The sequence below is a fragment of the Trematomus bernacchii genome, unplaced genomic scaffold (genome assembly GCF_902827165.1).
Source record: "Trematomus bernacchii unplaced genomic scaffold, fTreBer1.1, whole genome shotgun sequence".
Taxonomy (NCBI): domain Eukaryota; kingdom Metazoa; phylum Chordata; class Actinopteri; order Perciformes; family Nototheniidae; genus Trematomus; species Trematomus bernacchii.
The window spans coordinates 15573832-15595110 of NW_022987714.1; the positions used below are offsets into that span (position 1 = coordinate 15573832).

The following is a 21279-nucleotide window of genomic DNA, read 5'->3' on the forward strand; positions in this document are numbered from 1 at the left end:
TTGACCAAAAAGAGTGATTTCTTCAGGAGTGATTTTTAGCATGCCAACTTTCTCAGTGGAAGCTAGCTGAAGGGCTTTCTGTTCGAACCACAGTGACATCTAGAGGTTGTTTTGTGCATAACATGTCAACCAAAACGATAGAGCTGGCTGAATCAGATGGAGTTACACTTTTTAATTTATTTTTCTGCGACTGCTTTTTCGTCTTTTGTTTTCTTAGTTATGTTCTCTGTATTTTATATGTTTGTGTTATGTGTTATGTGTAACGTTGCTGCCTTCTTGGCCAGGTCAGCATTGAAAATGAGATTTTATCTCAATGTTTTTATCTGGTTAAATAAAGGTTAAATAAAAAAAAATAAAAAGATTTTTCAACAAGATATCAAAACACAAAATGTGCTCTACCAAATGGTGGCGCTGGCTGCTAAAGGTTAAGACAGCATCATCATAAGAGGCCAACAAGAGTGACAGGGTGTGCCACTTTGCTGAAGGATAGACCAGCTATGCAGGATATTCTCTGAAGATTTCCCAGCTGCTTACCAAGGGGTAAAAGCTGCTGCTGGAGTACTGACTGGAAGTAGTGCTGATATCATGTCTACCATATCCTCTTAAAATACTCTGTCCAACAATATAAGTCTAATGACACATTTTTATTTAAGATGCATTCTTGTACGAAGGAGGGGAATTTGAAAAAGAATACCTGAAAAAGTACTTGCTGGTGTAGTTAAATTAGTATACTGAGTCAAACAGTATCACTCTCATTAAGAATTGATGGCAGAACATCATTTTATCTCTCATCAAAGATAGCAGAAAACATGCATTATTGTACTCAAGAGGGGAGTTTGACAGAGTAGCCTACACAGTAAAAGTACTCTAAATAGTATTTATCAATCCTCAACCTCCAAGCTATTTTAATATAGATTTGAAGAAAAAAACATCGATGCTAACTTGACCACGCAAACGGGAAATACGGCCGCATCAATTCAGCAGTGTCAGTAACATCAAACAGAGAGATACTCATACTTTATAAGATAGGGATTCATGGCTGACAGTGCAAGACAGACAGACAGATAGACAGACAGACAGACAGACAGACAGACAGACCGACAGACAGACAGACAGACCGACAGACCGACAGACCGACAGACGCGCACACACATACGCACCCACACACGGACAGACTGTCTTCTGTATGTTTTGCATGTAGCCATATATTCAATGTATATTCATGCAAACACGCACTGCACTGTCTAGGCAAAGAGTATGAACCTTTATTTTGAAGAGTACAGCGAAAGCATAGGGCAAACTAGCCAATCAGAAGCAAGGAGGCACTGGAGACCCACCCACCTATGGAAACGAAACATTGAGTGGTATACTTGTTTTAACAGTAAGAACAGAAAAACGAAAAAACGAGCTGAATTTCCGTTTTTTGGTTTTGGGGCAAAATTGAAAAACAAAAAAACGACCCGTTTCTGTTTTATTATTAGTTTCAATTAGAACTAAAAAACAAACGGTTAAAACGTACCTTGGTCCATGTGTACTGTTCTTTTCTGAATGTTCAACATCACACAAGGTTGTACAGGAGAGACCAACAGTAATCTCAACTTCACCACAAACAAACCCCATCTGTTGTTGAAGACCCAGACATGCCCTGGGGGGAAAATGTCCTGGGTGTCTTTAGTGTGTTTGGAGTGTCCAACTATTTTATGCAAATTCTAAATATTGTGTGTGATTTTCCATTCCCAATGGTAAAGAGTTAAAGAATAAAGTTTGCTTGCATTGTTTTCATTAAATGTGTTGTCAACTCATCTACATTATTATATCTCTTGTTCTGGCACGTTCGATTGTTAGAGACCAGTTTCTGTTAATACCTGACCACAAGTAGTAAACTGTACCATTCTGTAAAGAAATACCGTGCATTTTCAAAAGTTGGAAAACAGCTGTTGGTCTTAGAATATGTGTCCTTTGGTGTCATGTTGACATCTTACAAAGCTAGACAACCTCTCAAGTCTATGTTCAAGTGCAGATTAAGTGCCTGTACCTTGAACTCTAAGCTACTTAATTATCTACCGGAATGTGTATATCTTTAATCATTTTTATTTTACTTGAAATACTATGTGCATGCCTTTTGTTTATATAAAAGTGTTCTATTTTCTTTGTCTATATCTATACTTTGGTGTAAAAACGTAAATGTCTCCCTTAAAGGAATTCTGATTCTGTTATGTCATTTGTGCTAACTCTACACCACAACATTCAAAAGTCTGTTGGTGGCGCTAAAGGGAAAGGCACTGAAAAACTAATGTCATTAGCATTCATCACGGGAACCATTAATGTATGCACCCTATTTCATGGCAATCCATCCAATAACTATTGAGATGCATAAGTCTGGTTCAAGGTTGTGGATTGACCGCAGAATTTACATTATAATGGAATTCTCTATTCTTGATATTATTCTGCTAATATCATTGCTCTTTTGTCAGTATAACATGTTGTACAGTACATCATAAGACAGGAGAGAACATTTATGACAAAAAACCTAAACTTTTCATCAATGAATGTCACTTTACAATGAACTACTTGCTTATTGTGTCAAAATAGTATGTATTAAGATATATATATATATATATATATATATATATATACATATATAAGCTGTTTTTGTCTAATAAAAGTATGGTTTGTAGTTTTGGTTCATCATTTTCCATTTTGAGCAGATTTTTTGCTAAAGAACAGAGTTCATCCTGCATCTGTTTGAGATGAGTCTGATTTAAAATGTAAAATGTACTCCCAGATGGCAGCAGAAGGCAGTGCTTAGTATACTGCATTCAGGGATTGTAGATGCTTCTTGCCTTCTGCAGAGCCTTTATTTCAGACGCAATCCTGTGCAGGTCACCACTCATAGTTTATTGTCTTCCTAGAAGGCTGGAGCAAGTGAGAATACTTTATGAGCGATCCACAGCAGCAAGAGACTATCTTAGGAAGTAAGGTACAGAACATGTGGTTTCTTTATTTTTGGATTACTGACACAATACTGTTGGAAATGAGATTTATCGAGTTTGGCACTGAGGAATTGTTCATTCTCTTAATGACTGTAAATTCAGCGAAAAGTTTAATTAGACGTGTCTTCCTTCTAAAATCTATCAGCAGTCCCCCCCCCCCCCCCCCCCCCCCTTTTTTTTTTTAATGACGTACAGTTTGTACACAATTATTCTCACACCAATGCACCCACTCCCTTAAGCATTTTTAAAAATTGCTGTCCCCTGTTTAAAAATCTGAGAGCTGAGTCATCTCTGTAGTTCACTCTATAAATGGGAGATTACACTTTGTCAAAAACAGCGAGAAAGTCCTGCAGATGTGTTTGAGAGGAAGAATGTGCATTGGAATAATTGTGTGCAGGTTAATGGACGCCAAACCTAAGTGTCAAACACCATTTAATGTACCATTTCATAAATTGTAGCACAATATTATTCCTACAGCTCTGGATTTTAAATAGCATTCCTGGCAGCAAGTCCTACATCACTGCATATCAATGATGCTAAAAGGTGAGGCTATAATTTAGAAACCAACTAGATTATAATAAATGTCTTCCCTGTCATAAACTAATTTTCATTATTTCCTAGATAGACACCAACAAGTTATATATGTTATAGGTTACCATAGCCAATGGTGGAAGCAATTCAGATCTTTTGGAACAGTGAAAGTTGTGATACCCAAGGGTAGAAATAAATATTAGCTTAAAAATGTGCATGTACCAAAGTATTCATAATTCACAATAACTTTAACAACTTCAACACCCTCACTACAAATGCCAGGGTTTTGCTGCTACAAACTTATTTGGTCCAATATCTTATAGAGGCTAGCCTTAGCAACACTTTGCTACATTCTTGCTTCACAGACTTTGACTTTAAAAAATGTTTTTCAAGTTAGTTTTTAATTGTGTTTCGGTTTCTTTTGTCATTGACATATTGATATAAAACACACTCTTGCTCAATGGCTGTACTAGAATCCGGAGTTTTGCTGATAAAGCGTCACTAGCTTGGATGATTAGCTTAGCTTAAAGTGGCTAATGTTAGCAAACTAAAAAGACATATTTCTTTGTAGCCCCTTACTGCTCTTATTTAGGCAGCTAGCTAACTTTTTCACTCTTCGCTTGTGGAACACTTGGGCATCACAAAATGTAACAGTCTTACTTTAAACAATAGTAGAACTTAGGATCTCTTATTAGCTAAAGTCTTATTGCAATTTTGTTCACAATTTTCTTGAGCAGCTGCATGTCATATAAAGATTTAAACGCTTTTGATTAATTGATGTGGGTTTGCACAAGCCCCACATTGAGATGGGAGCCTTTGTGCTTGCTGTATTATTTAGATGGCTTTAAAAGCATGTCAACTCAATTACAGGGTTTTTTATGAGAAAGATCATGTCCTGTCCCACTATGTCAGTAGCAGCATCTCAGCAGAGGAGCAGGGAATACCTCCGACCCTGCATTCAGCTGGAAAAGATGGAGGCTTACTGCGCACCACTGGAATTTCAGCCCAAAAATATGCCACATTGAATCATTGTTTAGTTCTGTAGTTAGATTTTGTTACAAGTTTTACAAGCTACTTTCATGTTTCTTTTGACATTTAAATCTTTAGAGACATTTCATTTTGGGTGATGTCTGATCAGATATTCTTCCTTTTAGATTTAGATATTTACTTCAGATATTCATGAGTTTAAAAAAAAGAGGTCAAATTTGCATTCGAATGTTTTTTTTAAATGCAATTCCATCAGTGGTCTTATTTAAGAGTCAGTGTTTCATCACCTGTTTTAAACCTGGTGCTTAATTCAATTCACTTCCCAGATACACGCTGAATGACAGGAGCTAAATTGTAAATCCATTAGAAACTGATTTGAAATGTTTTTAGTTAACTGGAACTTCCGATTAGGTTTCGCTTAATGCATAAGTTCAGGTTTGCTTCATTAAATCAAAGGGAGGGGAGGAGCATTTTGTTACTGAATGCTGCCTCATTTCAATACACAACGCCTGCAGACTCAGCAATATCACTGTACTTTGATCTTTTGCCGCTTCCATGAAGCAACCTGGAGAACGACATCATGCTGCATATAAAGCTGTCCTCGTGATTCCAATGCTTACTATGCAATACCTTTCCAGAGAAAGCATTAGACGTTTTCTCAACACAGACAAAGCAAGTTGCAGTTTTAGTGCTCTTCCAGACTTACTTTAATATAGCTTTACATTTTACAACATTTCGCTCTTGTTGTAAATGCATCAATCATTAATCCTTTTTATGCTTACGCTAGTGTATTAAAGGCGATGGAGCAGTTTAAAGCTGGGAGGCCTTGATAAAGAAGGCAAGTTTGTATGCAGAAGGTCAGCACAACAGAAAGTCATCAGGAAATATAACTCTGAGAGTGATTTGGTATTTTATGGGCCTGAAACATTCAAACTTAGTCTCCTGAAATGTCCTTCCCATACAACAAAGCTATATTGTCATTTACGGGAAGTATATTTGTATTTGACATATTACAAATACGGTTCAGTCAGCTGAAGTCCAAATAAGGAGTTTGAATAGATAGATGGTTCTTTTCGTGTAAAGCCAAAAGTCAGGACTTCAGTATTTTAAGGCAAACCATCATGTTTTACTCAATTTAACCAAGTATGTTTTGTGTTCTTTTGTTTTATTTCAATTTACAATGTTAACCACATGTTTAAAACGAAGTGAAGTCCAGAAGATAATCATATCCATTAAGGTATAACCAACACTGGTAGTTTCTCTCAAAATCATAATCATACAATATCACAACTGATTTTATCTTAAGACATTTTATTAATATTTTCAATTGACAGTATCAGCCAAAAACAAACATTGAAAATGAAAATCATATCATGTCAATGGAACGAGAGGGCTTCAGGACAAACAAAGGAGGATGAATCCATACCAGTTCCATCATAGACTATAAATAAGATGAATTCAAACAGAGCCTCTCTGCTGTTTTGTTTGACTATATACTGTATCTAATGCAAAGTTTAAAGAGCGAGGGAATGGAGCCGGGGTCAAGGTTCAGGTCAAAAGGTAATTTCTGTGGAAAAATGGGTTTGGGCTTTTGGTCAGGAGATGCAAGTCAGGCACAGCATAGATTGCAGGGATGTTCATGACGTCAGAAATGGAAAGGGACATGGGGGAGAGTTGAGAGGTGAAAAGCTTTTGTAGAAGTTTCAGACAGCTCATGGTCAGGGAGGTCAGGTGGCAGAAGAATGAGGGTTTAAAGAACTGTAGCGTGCTGACAGTGCACTTATTCCTTCTGATTTTGTAACTTTTGGGGGCTTGAGGAGATGAAAGGGGCGGGGGTGTCTGGCATATGAACCTGGTATATGTTGCCAGGCAGCTGGATGTGGGAGTGGTCTCGAGGGAGCAGGGCGGGGCAGGCAGAGAAAATGATACACAACAAAACAGGAGGAAGAATCACACAGTGGGCTCCTTGCAGAGGACAATTTCCAGCTCGCCACGGTAGAGCTTCCCTCCGTCAGACAGGCTCATGATGCTCTGCTTGTAGCCCGCCAGGCTCTTAGCATCCACATCCTAAATGACAGAAAGGGGGTTAACAAATTGACAATAAAACTGCGGAGGCAGTATAGTGATATTGGAGCTAAATTATATTTTTGCTAAACCTAAGCTTTCGGGTATTGGACAAAAGCAGGAAATATGTGCTGATAATGGGCATATTTACCAATCTGTATTCTTTTTTTTAAATCAATTGTTGATTGGACTATAACAACAACAAAATGCATCTTGTTTGATCTGATTTCCTGCATGTCTAACCAACCCCTGTCATCTATTAAATAAAGGAGAAATTACAAAAAGAATCACTCGATTTCACTCCATGTTAACAAGATTCCTCTTGTCCCGTTTACATTTCCGTTAAAGTCCATGCATTCATCATACCATTGTGCCTTTGGTTTCACCAATATACATTTCCCTGCAGTCAATACAATTTGGTGGCATCAATAAAGCTGTTGATTGAAGCTTTTGCACCACTAAGAGCCAGAGCAGTCAATTCGTCATAAACAGCTTGGTCATGTTTACTACTTCTATTATTGTCACTCTACCATAATCTCATATAATGGAGTTTTAATGAGATGTTTTTGTTTCTGTTTGGTTTTCCTCTCTTCTGATACATGTTACACTACACAGAATGCACTGGGAGGTCAACAGCTGAGAACACCATGATGATCTTTGAGGAATGGTTTCAGGTGCCACAAGTCAAAAGACGGAAGATTACAAGCAGTAGAAGATGCACACAGTGCTGGTATAAAGAATACATGTGAACATTGATTAAAGCCCCCATCTCACCTTCTTGTTTTTCTGGTAAAGGTCTCGTAGCAGGGCATCCAACTCCTGCTCATCAATGTAGCCATTGCCATCCTGAAAGAATGTATAAGAAACATGCAGAACATATTATTTTCATCTCCAAGCATTACGTTTGTTTAATCTAATATTAGATTTTATGTAAAGAGTCTTTGAGCACCAGGATAAACGCTATACAAATTAAATATATTGTTATTATTATCATTAATATGGGCGTCAAAGTACCATTAGCATTATAACATACATCTATGTACAAGGACCAGATGAACTATGTTTAGTGTTTGTAAAAATGCTTAAAGGCTTAAGAGCAGGCTTTTAAAATAGAAAAGAATGTGTATCCACCAAATACATCCACAGATAAATTAAAAACATTTCAGTTAATTGGCAGAACTCAATATTGTGATGTAAGGATTTAGCAAGCTGGTCAAGCATTAGCCTTTGTATGTAAGTAAAGTAAAAAAGTAGTTGTTTTCAACCAGATTTTTCTAGTTTTCATCAAAACATTCTGCATTCCTTCCTAAACAGCGTGCACCAGCTAGATTTAGTGCCCTGCTCTGCTGCTTGACGTCATTCAATATTTTATGGCAACCATCATCAATGCATCAGCCAAATGGCCTTTCATGAATTATGATTTAAAAGGACTTCCCATTCTCAACTCTGTAAAGGGGGTTAGCTGTAAAGTCGATATGCTAATTCATGAGTTATGGCTCACAGTAGTGTTTAGTTTATGGCCAAAAAATAAGTCCAAACTGTTGGAAATGTTTCCTTGGCAAGAAAAACAAAACCATGTTCTGTTCATCTAGGCTCCGTCTCAAGATGACTTCAGAGCTTTACTTTGGGAAAAGTTTGATGTTTACAGCTAAACTGACTTTGCCAGATCTTGGGAATAAAGTGTGAATTGTATTTATTTTCAACACGGCAACTCTGCAGAGTTGTGTGAAAGCGGAGCAACATCAGGTATCATCTGGTCTTTCTGAGTTGCGTGCCATCTTTTTTATTTCAGAGACATTTTCAAGACTTGTTAGCGTTCAGCTGACCGGCTACACACTGCGAGGATGCTCTCAGCACTAGTGACAGCAGCTCTCTGTGTTTCAGCTGCAGGGTCTGAGCTCATAACAAAATGATGAAACTAATTACATCCATAAATGGTAGTGCTTTATTCGCAGAGATAGTCTACATGAATGGGCTGCAGTGGCTCATCCATAATTGAACATTCAACTCTGTCCTCTGCAAGTGAGCTAGAGAGAGTGCTTGCCATCAGTCCACCCGAGACACTGACAGGGACATGCACGCAACCAACCACCCACTGCTATAAAGGACTGCCCTGTTAACTGAAGTCAATACAGTGACAGGAATTAACAATTACATATAGTAATGTTGAGCTTACATGTTCATAATTGACCTTGGGAATACCAGTTTTTTTTTTTTTTAAAGGTATTTTTAGCGCACTGACTTAATGGACATTTGCATGGCCTTCATTGGCAGATGGAAAAAGGGTGTGGCTGAGAAACTTTACAAAAACTGATGAAGCCTGGTTTCTTTCAACTCAAGAAACGAGCATTCGTCGAATCCATGGTGGGTTTTTTCTAGTACATTTGGTCCAGTAAAAATGGTTGTATTCTGCATTTTTGCTTCACACAATGAATGTTTAAGACAGCATTAGAGAGATTTATTTTAACATTTTCAAATAAAGTGTTGTTTTATCAATCACTATGACAGTATACAGAAGCATTAGTGTAAGAACTGACCTAGCAAACGAGCTAGCTAAAGCACTGATGCTGCGCCACATCGAGCTAAGTGGTTTAAAATGAAGTCATCCTTTTAATAGCTACCAAACTATATTGTTTGTCCCTCAGTCTGTCAAAAACTCACAACATATCATACAAAATAAAAATGTTTTAGTAGATTTGCAACCCTCCCCTGTAACTCTGCTCTGCTCTGCTCCTGTCTGTCGTAAAAGATCGCTCCCTGTAGTCCCTTCCCACCGATCTGCTGCTAATGTGGAAAAAGTGGCCATTAACTGAACCACCGCTCAACCACCCAGAGCTGTTTACAAAGGGACAGGTGTGCCTAACTCATTTCCCTAGTTGGGAAGCACCAGAGGCAGGAAACAATGAATTTGCATATTTATGATTTTGCACAAAAGGGAAACTCCAAAATAAATCAGCACGAGTCATCCAGACAACCTGACTCACAAGTCTAGACTACTTTTATAGCCCTGCATTTCAATTTGTTGGTATTTTACAGTGTAAAAAAACTGTGCATTCCCCTAATCCTCACAATTTGTGTTACAGTAGCCTTCAGATACAGTATAGGCCTACTTTTGTACCCAAAAATCTACCTCTCCCACTGGCCGCAGCAAAATTATATATGTAGCCTATTAACTTAAATGTAGTATTGTATGATATTGTAATTTTACAGTGTTAATATACAGTACAGACCCCGAGTCATTTACCATGTTAGCATATTCGTTTTCAGGCACAACAGCATACTTATCCAGACAAAACCCTACATGTCCCATCTCTTTTTAAGCTAAATTACATTTGTACCCTTTTTATTAACATACCCTATTATATTGTTTTATTACAGCGAAAATATATAGCAAGCTACTGGCCAAATGTCCTGTTAGCTTACTTGTCTACGTTGACCATGACAACCGGTATGTCAACATAGTTTTGTTAAATTTACAGTAAAAAAATATTTTCCATATTCATTTCCCCCTTAAATGAAATGTCACGTACCTTGTCATAGAATGTGAAGATGGCATTGAACTGCTCAGTGTTCAACTTGACACCCTGATAAAACAAGGTATGTTTTTGATTAACAATCTACACATTGCTAAATAGCAGTAGTAAGAGTAAGACAACATTTTCATCAATCTTCAATCATTTATATAAAAAAAAAATTACTTCACCATAGTAAGTATATCAGTTACAGAAATTGTGTGAAATTTAGCTATTTCGTTTTTGCTTAATCATTTCTTCGTGTACTGTGTTTATTTCCTACCTGGAAGCTGAGCAAGAAATTCTCCTGAACAGGGAGGAGCCTGTATGAGAGAAGGACTTCATTAGCGGACACGATAGTTAGTTAAATTATTCAAATCGATGGTGAATGAACATCAGAAGGCAATGTTTTTCATCTTTTATATAGTGAACAGAGTCAAATTGCACATTACCTTGCCATCTCTGACAGGCCCAACTTGCCATCTCCATTCAGATCAAACATCCTGAGCTACAAAGTGGAAACAGAACAGAGATAGGAAGGGACAGAGGAGAGATACTGAAAGAAAGTTTTTCTATAGCTATGTGCTGTAAAGATAAAGGCAAATGTGGTCCCATGTAATTCACTGAGAAACAGAATGGACAGCCATAAAGTTTCTACCTTTATTATACATTTGCAACTTTTAACTTCTGCATAGTGCTAGATGTTTAACAGAATGCTGGTAAAGGGACCGCGTATAAAACAGGCTTCACCCATTTCACCAATGCAGTTGATGGTGATTTTCTTTTAAATAATCGTAAGAAAGAAAATAATACAAGAGGGTTTCCAAATTACAATTTCTTCAACATAACATTATAGAAAAGCTAGATGTTGGCTTCTAATTCTGCAGACATTGTGATATATTTGCTATTCTTACATTCATCTGAAACAAAACAAAAAGTTCCCAAACAATTAAACTGTTGGAAAATACTAGGAAACTGATTTGGTAACATTGGTTACATTGTAAATTATAACAAAACAAAACAAACATGCAACACAACTACTTGGTTATGTTATGGAAAAAAACTAAGCGCAACTAAGATTAAAATAGGTCAAAATAAACTTTTGTTTTAACATGGGACACTGACAGCATTCTTCCTGATAAAGGTACCAAATGTAATCTGGGAGAAAATACATTATAAAGTAATTTAAAATGCAAATCTCTTTTGACTTGCTGTATCACTCATAATTATAGTGTTTACCATCTGTGGTATGTAAATGTGCGTTAAAGGAATGAAGAAACAATAATGAACAAGTTTATCTAAAAGTGTCTTGCAGTAAAGCTTCAGAAAATTAGGTCAGGTCTGCTCTGGGGCTTCAAGAAGAAGCAGATGTTAGCACATCTGCACTGTAAACACACAACCTGCAGGACATGATGGGTCACGACCACTCGGCCGCACAGCGCTGCTGCCACCAACATATAGGCCTCTGAGGTCCCCCAGGCCAGTTGAACATTAAACATATACAGTTAAAAAAAAAAAAGTAAAAGCAGATAACCTGAAGTCAGTCACTTATTTGTGTTTTATCTATATATAAAATATATATTTTTTTTTTCAGTATTTTTTTGTTACTGACAGCATTATTCCAAGCTCAGAGTGGAAGTTTTTTACTACAGCGTGGTGCGCTGTCTTCTTGTGGCAGGGAACACAATCTTTGAGTCATGACATATACAAATCCAATTAAAACATTAAACTGACCATCTGTCTTTTAGAAATGTGTGTATTTTTGGTCAAAATCAATTAAGTGTAACCTCTGTGTTCCTGATGCTGAGCATTAAGTTAACACTAACAGAATTCTGGAAACTGTCTAATTATATTGTGCATCTGGCACTCCTCATTTTGCATGTGTGTGTGTGTGTGTGTGTGTGTGTGTGTGTGTGTGTGTGTGTGTGTGTGTGTGTGTGTGTGTGTATGTGTGAATCTTACTATGGTCTGTGTGTACTCCTGGAGCTTCTGGTCATCATAGTGTCTGTTAGCCTTCTCCAGCAGGTCGGACAGAAAGCCCTGAGGACATAGACACAAAAAGATTAAAAAAAAAAAAAGGAAATGTGAAAGAACATGCAGAAGTATCACACATAGGGTCCTCGGCTTTTACCACTGAAAAAATAACAAAGCAAAGCAAGAGCTGCCTTTAATCTAAATCATCAAAGTTTATTTAGTAGATGAATTTAAATGTTTTCAAATTCAATTGAATTAATTTATGTAGAAAGTAAAGGAACATTTGTGGGAAATAAATACATAAGAAGGGTTCAAATACAAAAATATATCGTAGAGGAAAAATTAAAAGGATGAAAACAGAAAACAACAATGATGATATCAATGGTCTTTGTTGTTAAAACCTAATCAGCTATGTCACTTAAGCTATTTCGTGCAGTAAATGTAGTGCAGTAATTAAGTATTCTTAGCATTCTTAAAGGCTAGTTAAACTTGAGTCGATGTATTACAAATATTTTCCACGTCCGCTCACAATCAGGACGTTAGTCTGCTGCCTGGGATCTCATCTGCATTTTTCCAAAGCTTTCAAACGGCCACACCTGAGCAACTCATCTGCACCTGGTCAGCTGGAAGAAATGTGATCCCATAGCAACAAAAGCAGCCTAATCTGTACATGAAGCGTAATCACTGACCCCATAATATTCGACTCCCCAGTTGGAGCACTTTCCTTTATATAACAAGCCTTTTCCCTAGAGGCGCTGAAGTGTATAACATTTGTGCAATCTAAAAATGTTTTTGCATCTGAATCCTCACCTGAAAAAAACACTCATGGTCATTGGAGGATTTCCTGTGGAGCAGCCACTTAACTCTCTTCTGTCAAAGCTGCTGCCTGGCTTTACTGACCCAAGTGCTCACATGTTTTTAAAAATAAAGGGGGAATCACACTAAAACTCAGTAATGAACATTTTGAGATGTTGATGATCTGTGGAAGTATTTAGCTAACATATAATTTGATGGCTTTAACAATGCAAACAACTAACATTTCCCTAACCCATCTAAAGCCATATGTTTCTTATCTTAACTTAGCATTTTCTTTAAAGTCCGATCACTTTTATACATGGTTAAAAGGCCTTAAAATATAATTTCTTCAAAAATATACACTTATTAGCGTTCTTGCTAGGCATTAGCTGAGTATACCATTTTCAGGTCTGTACACTAAATGTAAAGCTAGTGCAAACAAACAATTAGCCTAGCATTAGCTTCTTTAGCACAAAAACAGGGGGACCAGCAGGCCTGGCTCTATCAAGAGGTCCAGCTCCAAATTGTACTTATTAACACAAAAAAGTGTTACAATGACAAGTTGTACTTTTACAGGAAGTTTTGTACTGGATAATATATTAGCAGCACAGGGTTATCCTGAAGTCTTATTGGTAGGCATCTAGCGCATATCCCCTGCTTCCATTCTTTATGCTAAGCTAAGCTAATTGTCTTCTAGCTCTAGCTTTATATTTAGCAGAGCGGTTGTTTAAGTTTTGGCAAGAAAAAGTACTCCCTAACTACTATTTCACATAACTTTTCCTTTCAGCATGCAGACTAGAGCATTAGTATGATAATAGAGAAGTTACTGATCATGACACCATAAAACATTGAGGATTATTTTTTCTCATAGTCTACTTACTTTTTATTGAAGCATGACAATATATCATGGAGGAGGTGAAAGATGTGCATACTTAAGATATTTTGTCTTTCCACTAAAAATGAACTACAGTTATGGGAAGTACATCCAGGTAAACACCAAACAACTATTACAGATGTATACGTATATGTAACTATTTACTATCTGATTATTACAGTATTTATAGGGTATAGGTTTTTTAGTTTTTAAGGTTGGGGTTATTGTCCTTGTAGTGAGCATTTGAATGTGATTTTATATTCATGGGGAAAAAAGAAAGAACAAAAGACATAACAAAAAAGAATAAGTATGATCAATTAAACAGATAAAAAAATAGGGTGTTTTATAATTAAATAGTATGTGTAATATTAGTTGAATGGTTATTTAAATGAAAATATAGTTTCCTAATTATCACTATTATGTAAAAAACCCAAAACTGCATATCATAGTAAATGACATATAACAACATACCTTCAATTCATTTGCTTCAATGTAGCCACTGCGGTCTGTATCATATCGCCGCCATGCCTACAAGAAATCAACAAAGAAATATTGGATTGAAAGCCGTTTTCAGCACAATGCCACTCTTCTCCAGAGTGATTTACATGTCCAGCACTCCCCCCCCCCCCCCCCCCCGGAGTCGTTCCAGTGGGGAAAACCACAAAAGCCTGGCCCATCAATGTAATCACACACTCTTCAATACAATCCCATTCTCCTGCATACAGAGTAGAGACAGAGTCAGAGAAATGAGGGAGAGAAAGTCATTTTAATGAATGTTTTAATCTAGCAGCTGTCCCTGTCCGAAGAAGGGCTCCTTATCAAAGATGGATGGCCTTCCCCCTTTCTTCCTCCTCCCCTTCTGCTCCTCCTCTGGGCTCCGCAAAGAGGAGCTACAGTGGTGTTATCCATTATATATGACTCTAGAAATAGAAGGTTCTGCTTCCTCATTCTAACCCTTTAAAAACCTCTCTGCCCACATCCTCCTTGCTGCACCCTTCCACGAAGACTGATTAATCCTCCTCTCTTGTTTTATGCTCTCAGACTCTGGCTCTCAACTTCCCATCGACATTTCATTTACACCCTCTCTGTTCCTGCTTTCTCCCGCTTGCCCTTTGTATCCTTCTCCCTCCACACCTTCTCATTCACTCATCCAGCTTCTCTCGTTTCATTATTCCTTTACGATATGACACAGGGGACCAGGAGAGCCTTTCCCCCAGCATGTAATTGCTTTCTAATTGGCTCCTTTCTTTCATTGCAGCAGATCTAACATGAAATCTGGCATTTTCTTATCTTCCAAAGGTATTTTGTGGAATAAATTATTTCCCTTTTCAAGTACCTTTCAACACACATCTTGCTCTGCTGAAGGCTTTCTGTTACTTCTACAATCATTCATTATTCATCATTTACAGCAGCCGTGGCACTAAACTTTTTTATACCGTACATTAAACTTTTTAAATATAACTAAACACTCAACTGCTCTTATAGGCCCACATTATTATACGATATACTTTATGTGTTTTCATATCTCTCGTTATCTTACGAGCTCAAATGATTTAGGTGCCCTGCTCACTGTGACCGTTTTGTAGGTTACACATCAGACATTGACAGACCGAGAAGTTATACTTTCAGAACCAATCAGCTATATGCTTGATGACAGTTAGCAGCGAGCAATATTTTGGTAGTTCTGAATTAGCCAGCAGGAATATGGGCCATTATCCTTGTGCCAGTCATTGTTTACAGTCCGGTTAGCAACACACAAGCTAATATTAAACTAAATCTAGCTAGCCAAAGCCGGCTCTAACATGATTGTTCAATATTTTTCGGACTAGAAACGGAAACCAGAAATCCGCTATCAAAATCTTGTCTTTTTGTCTAGGTTTTTTTCTCCAGACTACTGCAGTTTATTTCACTCATTAGCATACCTTCATCGTTCATGGGGAATTAATCCCTGAAATTAGCTGGTAGGCAGGAATAAGAACATGCAGGCTGTCTCCTTGGTTGACTGACTCTGGGCGATAATGTATGGTTGGTGTAAGCGCGTGTGTCCTGACTAATGGCAATCCTTAGTGTGCAAGAAACAGACAGCAGGGTAGGGGACAGCAGCTTTGCATACAACAATATATATATCCTAGACCTAGACCATCCACAAACACTTAGAAAGTCTTACCGCCATGAACTCAGCACTGGAGCTGACAAACTGTCTGAAGCAGAGCAGGAAGTTCTCTTCAGTTGGGAGAATCTGGGCCAGCTAGGGAGAGAATGACAGGAAAATGGGAGTGGTGAGAACACAAGATGGTGGTTGATTTGATGCGAGAGAAGTGATGGAGAGCTTTTTGTCAGCCTCAAAAGGGCAACACGGACATAAATAATAGAGAGCCATAACCTCAGAAGCTGGGCTATGCCTAGATTAGAATATGTTCTAAACAATATTTTTGACTCAGGGAAAGGCTTTGCACCTGATTTTTACTCCAACAGCTGAACCGAAAAAATAATTTACAGATTTTCCGTGCAGCGAGAGGATTATTGATATATTCCAAGCTCTCCTTCTCGCATCTCTTTGTAATCACTCTCCTAAAATGGTCAAATCGAGGGAAAGCAATATCCTAAACTGACACTCCATTGAGACTATTATAAAGACTGTATTCATACAATCGATCAGAGTATTGACCAAGCTTCTGCCTCTCGCTTGTACTGTATTCCTCAGGCTCTGGGATTTATCTAAGCTGTCTTTTTCTCACCCTCCATAGAAGGCAGACAAATTAAATGTTTCTCTTTTTTTCCAGTGTTTATGCTAAGCTAAACTAGCCAGCTATATAAAGGAGGCCTGTATCAAACTTCTCATCCACAAGAAATCCTATTTTTAACATGTCAATCTATAAAAAAGACTGAATTTCCAAGCACAACTCAAGAACCATGGCCTTACCTCCGACATCTCAATTCGTCCATCTTTGTTCTTGTCGAACTTCTGCATGAACTCCTTCATCTTCTCTCTGAATATGGGGTTTGTAGGGTCCTGGAAAACAATTGTACTCAATACAAGAGAAACCTGATTGTCAGTTTGTGTATCTTTAATCTTTAGTCATTGAACTCACCACCCCTGCCCCTCTCCGGGCCGTCTCCAACTCCCTGAAGAAGTTTTCCAGCTCCTTCCCCTCGATGTAGCCATTACCTAGAAAACAGACAGAACATAAGTTTGGGTCGTCACAACAAACCACAAATGGGCAGATGTGGTCACAGTGTCAAATGGATTCAAGCATGGCATGGTGTTGCCCCGGTAATGATTCAAACATGAGCCCTTTACCAGTGACTGCCTTCCATTTGGCTCAATGGAATAGACTATTGACTGACACAAAGCAAACTGATCACTCCTAAAATACTTTGTTTACAAGGCTGTATGCAAGGAGAAGCTGTATATAGAAAACTGCTTATCCAGGATTTTGAAGGTGATGATCCATAGACAGCTTCTTTTATTCCATGGAGATCAATCCTGCCTTCAGCGGGGAGTTTTGGCAAATGCCACAATTCGATATGGAAAGCAGTGTTGCCTACTGCCACTATTTATTCCTGATCATCTAGAAAGTGGGGATACTACATCATGAACAACTGGAACTTAACTGAGAAAATGTCATAACCTTGCTTTACCATGCTGTCAATCATTTTTGACAGACTGTCACTTTTATCAAATGGTGCTTATCAGAGAATGATGTCCATCACCTTTTTAGGGACTCTGTCATGATAAATTTAGCTTCGGGATAATACATTGTTATCATATTTCATCCTTCCTCCTGCTGTTCTGTCGCCCTGACAGTACCTATTCGAAGGACAAATGAGTACGCCCGCTTCACCCAGGTAGTCTATGAAGCCGTGCCAATATTCTATCAACAAGCATGCTGAATGGCTGGACAGATGGCTCCAAACGATGTGACTAGCTGCTTCAATAAAACCCTGGAAGGCAGAGCTGCCTCATTAAACACCAACAAAGATTATTATGCCATCCACTTCCTCTCCTCTCACTGTCTCTTTTCTGTCATCTTCTATCTAACTCCCTCTCCCTATCCAGTAAACATCTTAGCGTCTTTGTTCTATCCGTGCAAATGTTTGTGTGTGTGTGAGTGTGGGCATGCATGCATTCCTTAGTGATGTTATCAAAACTCATGAATAGAAGCACTGCTGTTTCAATAAGTGGGACAATAAAATGCCTTGCTGCTATCGCGCTTCCCTCCTGTGGGTCTTGTTGACATTTAGCACTCTGGAAAGAAATAGCCTGCTTGATAATTAAGAGTAAGATGTGATTAACTACAGAGTGAATGGCATGAGATGACAATAAAAATAGATGTATGAATAGATTATGCCGGAGCACTGTCGTACCGTCAATAAATATGGCATTAGATTCATACACCCCGTCATTAAGGGAACATCTGTTTGTACAGTGCTATTTCAGATGTAGGATAAGCTCATTCTGTTTTATTCAGCATCTGAGCCGCATCACTGTTTGCGCTATATAATGTTATATGTACTGCAGCCTGATTACAGTGTGCCCATATTGAGTAAACTGTCTTTAATCCATCAAGCGAACCCTTACTGAATATCAATGAAGCTATGCAGATACATTTTACACCAACTCACTTCCAGATCATTCAATTTAAATGTCAAATAACCCGTTTTATATGTGGTAATGAGGGCGCTCCCACCAACTTGCTTCATATACTTTGGTCTCCCAGCACAGGCACTTAAAAGCTTGCTCCAGCCAGCGAGATAAAAGGCTCACTAAACCACTTTTTGGCTAAAACACACACTCTTTCGTATACTGCGTCACTATACTCCCAGGAGGCGCTGGTAAAGCTGCGTCACTCCTCCGGTTCTGATTCTAAAATTCAACCCCAACACAGGAAAACTTTCAAAGTGGGCAGCTGTGCCAACTAAGTGCATATTTAAAGTCTAAACAAAGTGCATTTGCCTTTTAAAGGAGAGTGCAGCCCTGTCTATTCAAATGTTTCGTGATGAAATCACAGATGGGTCAATCCAGGAGGAGCCTCGAGTTCAGAATTTCCATATGCAGGTTAACAAAAAGAATTGACAGCAAATGCTCTATAATTAGCAAAAGGAACTGCAGTTGTTTCCTTTTTGTTTGGCTTTGAAGCGATTGAATTGTGAAGGCCTGACAGAGACAGCAGAGAAAGATGAGAAGGACGCAGAGCGGAGGAGCTGCAATCCAGATGAGATTTGATCCTGAGCCAACAGGGGAATATGTGGTTTCATCATCTCTGGGTACATCGCCTCCTGTGTATTTTTATCTGCAACTCAAGAGATGTTTACTCAATCTGAACAAATAATAACCCCATAACCCCAAACAAATGAGCTCTCCTTTCTTTCTGCAAGGCAAGGAGACACTCCCAGTAATGAGAGCAGAAATCAAACACTCTAGCCAAATCTGTAGATGCACACTAGTTGTATTTGATTTGCAAAGTGGCTCATTGCAAAGCACGATATGTAAAGTAGCTCAGCAGTAGGACACCTGGGGGGTATAGGACTCATCTCATCTTGACGTTCTTAGGAGGCCCAAAGAGTAAATACTATATCAGTTATGACAATTTTGTCTGCACATTGGCTCAGCTGCTGAGCTTGATTTCTCTGTGGAATACACTTCAGCATGTGTGCAGGCTTCAAAAACACATAGCGTTAACAATGAATTCCCAGGAGTGTGTGTGTAACAATCTCGTATTGTTTGCAGGTGTATTTCAAACATCTATACATAATAATCAGTATATATGTCCGAGTCGGACTCTCAACCCTTTAAAAGAAACCAAACTTGGTCTCCTTTTCATTTCGATCCCTGACAACCTGTGCTTTTTAATCAGCACTTTTATGTGTTCACAAAATGCCCATAATCCACAGAATAGAGACTTCCATGATTAGACTTGAGTCTTTCATGGCAGCAGCCTGACAACACTTGTCTTATCTGTCACACTGCAAGCAGAGATATTTGCAGAGTGCGATGGAAAGACTGAGCTGATAAATCTGTACGGGGAAAAGCAGGATCGATGCAAAAAGGAAAGACAGTGATCAAGATTAACACTGTGGAGGGAACAGGGAGTGTGAGTGAGAGGAGGAGGGGGGAGTCGCTGAATAAATTATTACACGGGACAATTTCATGTTGACAGATATCACACCACAAAATCCATTTTACTTCCACTGCATCACTACATGACTGCACTTATTGATGAAACTTAAATAAGCAAGTGAATGTGAAATGGATATCAATGAAAGAAGCATCAGGCAGAGCCAATTATAGGTAACATCCGAACTGTCAATAATTATAGAAGAAGAGACCATAAATAAATGATGAGGTGATTGCAAAATAACACGTCAATTGGGAGTTTAAATCAAGTTCCATTATCGTTGGAAAATTACAATGTCAAGGTGTACTTCATGCACCATGAGAGGACTTTTCTGAATGGTCATAAAAATTGATTGAGAGAAAGAAAGAAAGAGGCTGCATCTACTTTAACTTTCGATTTGGTGCTCATATAATATAGCCTACTGTAAAACATATAGTATTTAAAAAACATTTTGTATCAACCTTTTAAAGATGCTTTTAATTTAAAATGATGCATTAACATTTCAATACAAAAATGAAATAAACGAATACCACGTGGTTTCGGGAGTGGTTCGCATCACTAATTCATTTGAAAGACGTTGAACTTTTTAAAGGCGTGCAATATTTGGATTTATTAATGAGAAAAGTGTTTTATATTAGATAATCTACAATATGAAACGTTTTTGGCTACTGTATTCCATATTGCGTAAGAGACAAATTATATTATCACTATTTTAAGAAACTATAACATTCATAAAATAGGGATAATTGAGCTTTTATAACCTTATTACTATTGTCTCATCCAAAATGTCCTCGAAAGCTATTGTTTATCTTTCGGATCTCTTAATCCGATTGTCGCTTTAATACGCCACAACCCCAACCAATTAATAATGAATGTTTTTTCTAAACTTGATAACGGTTTTACATTATTGTTGGAGGATGCATTTAATCTTTTCCCCATGCATCACCCGTTATTTTCATTACGTATTAACCTTCATTCAGTCTGCAGCATTTTACAGCATTAATATATAATTCATAGACCTTTTTTGTTAGTTCTGGATAACTTTTGGAAAATGGGAAAAAAGTGTCCTACCGTCAGCGTCGAAATGTTTCCAAATGTCGATGAACTGGGACGCGGTGACCTCGGCCAGGTGCAGGTGAGGAGGCTGCTGTGCTTTGTTTGCCATGATGCTTTCGACGGATGCTGCTGCAGGTCAGACGCCAGAGAAAATCCGCAACTAACTTTTCTGTGTCTCTTGCTCAAACACACCCCACAATGTGGCCCCAGTGCGCCGCCCGCCGCTTTTTAACCCCGGCGCAGGAGCTGCAACACCGCCGCTCCACCGCTAGGGGCGCAGCATCCATCTGAGTCAGCTTCTATTTCTCTCTCTCTCTCTTCCAAGCTTGATGTGGATGTGATAGGACGTTTGGGGCACTGCAGTGGACAGACTC

At 38.3% G+C, this 21279-nt stretch overlaps 1 protein-coding gene across 1 annotated transcript; it reads right to left on the reverse strand.

Annotated features, from left to right (window-relative positions):
* Window positions 1–5805: 5805 nt before the first annotated feature.
* Window positions 5806–21107, reverse strand: calb2a (calbindin 2a). The gene is made up of 11 exons (XM_034141150.1): window positions 20921–21107; window positions 16823–16899; window positions 16654–16743; window positions 15898–15978; window positions 14202–14258; window positions 12050–12127; window positions 10540–10595; window positions 10371–10410; window positions 10106–10159; window positions 7350–7421; window positions 5806–6578 (listed from the first exon to the last, which is right to left on the reverse strand). Exons 1-11 carry the CDS (start codon window positions 21012–21014, stop codon window positions 6462–6464), a joined length of 816 nt encoding a protein of 271 aa, XP_033997041.1. The 5' UTR covers window positions 21015–21107; the 3' UTR covers window positions 5806–6461.
* Between the last annotated feature and the right edge of the window lie 172 nt (window positions 21108–21279).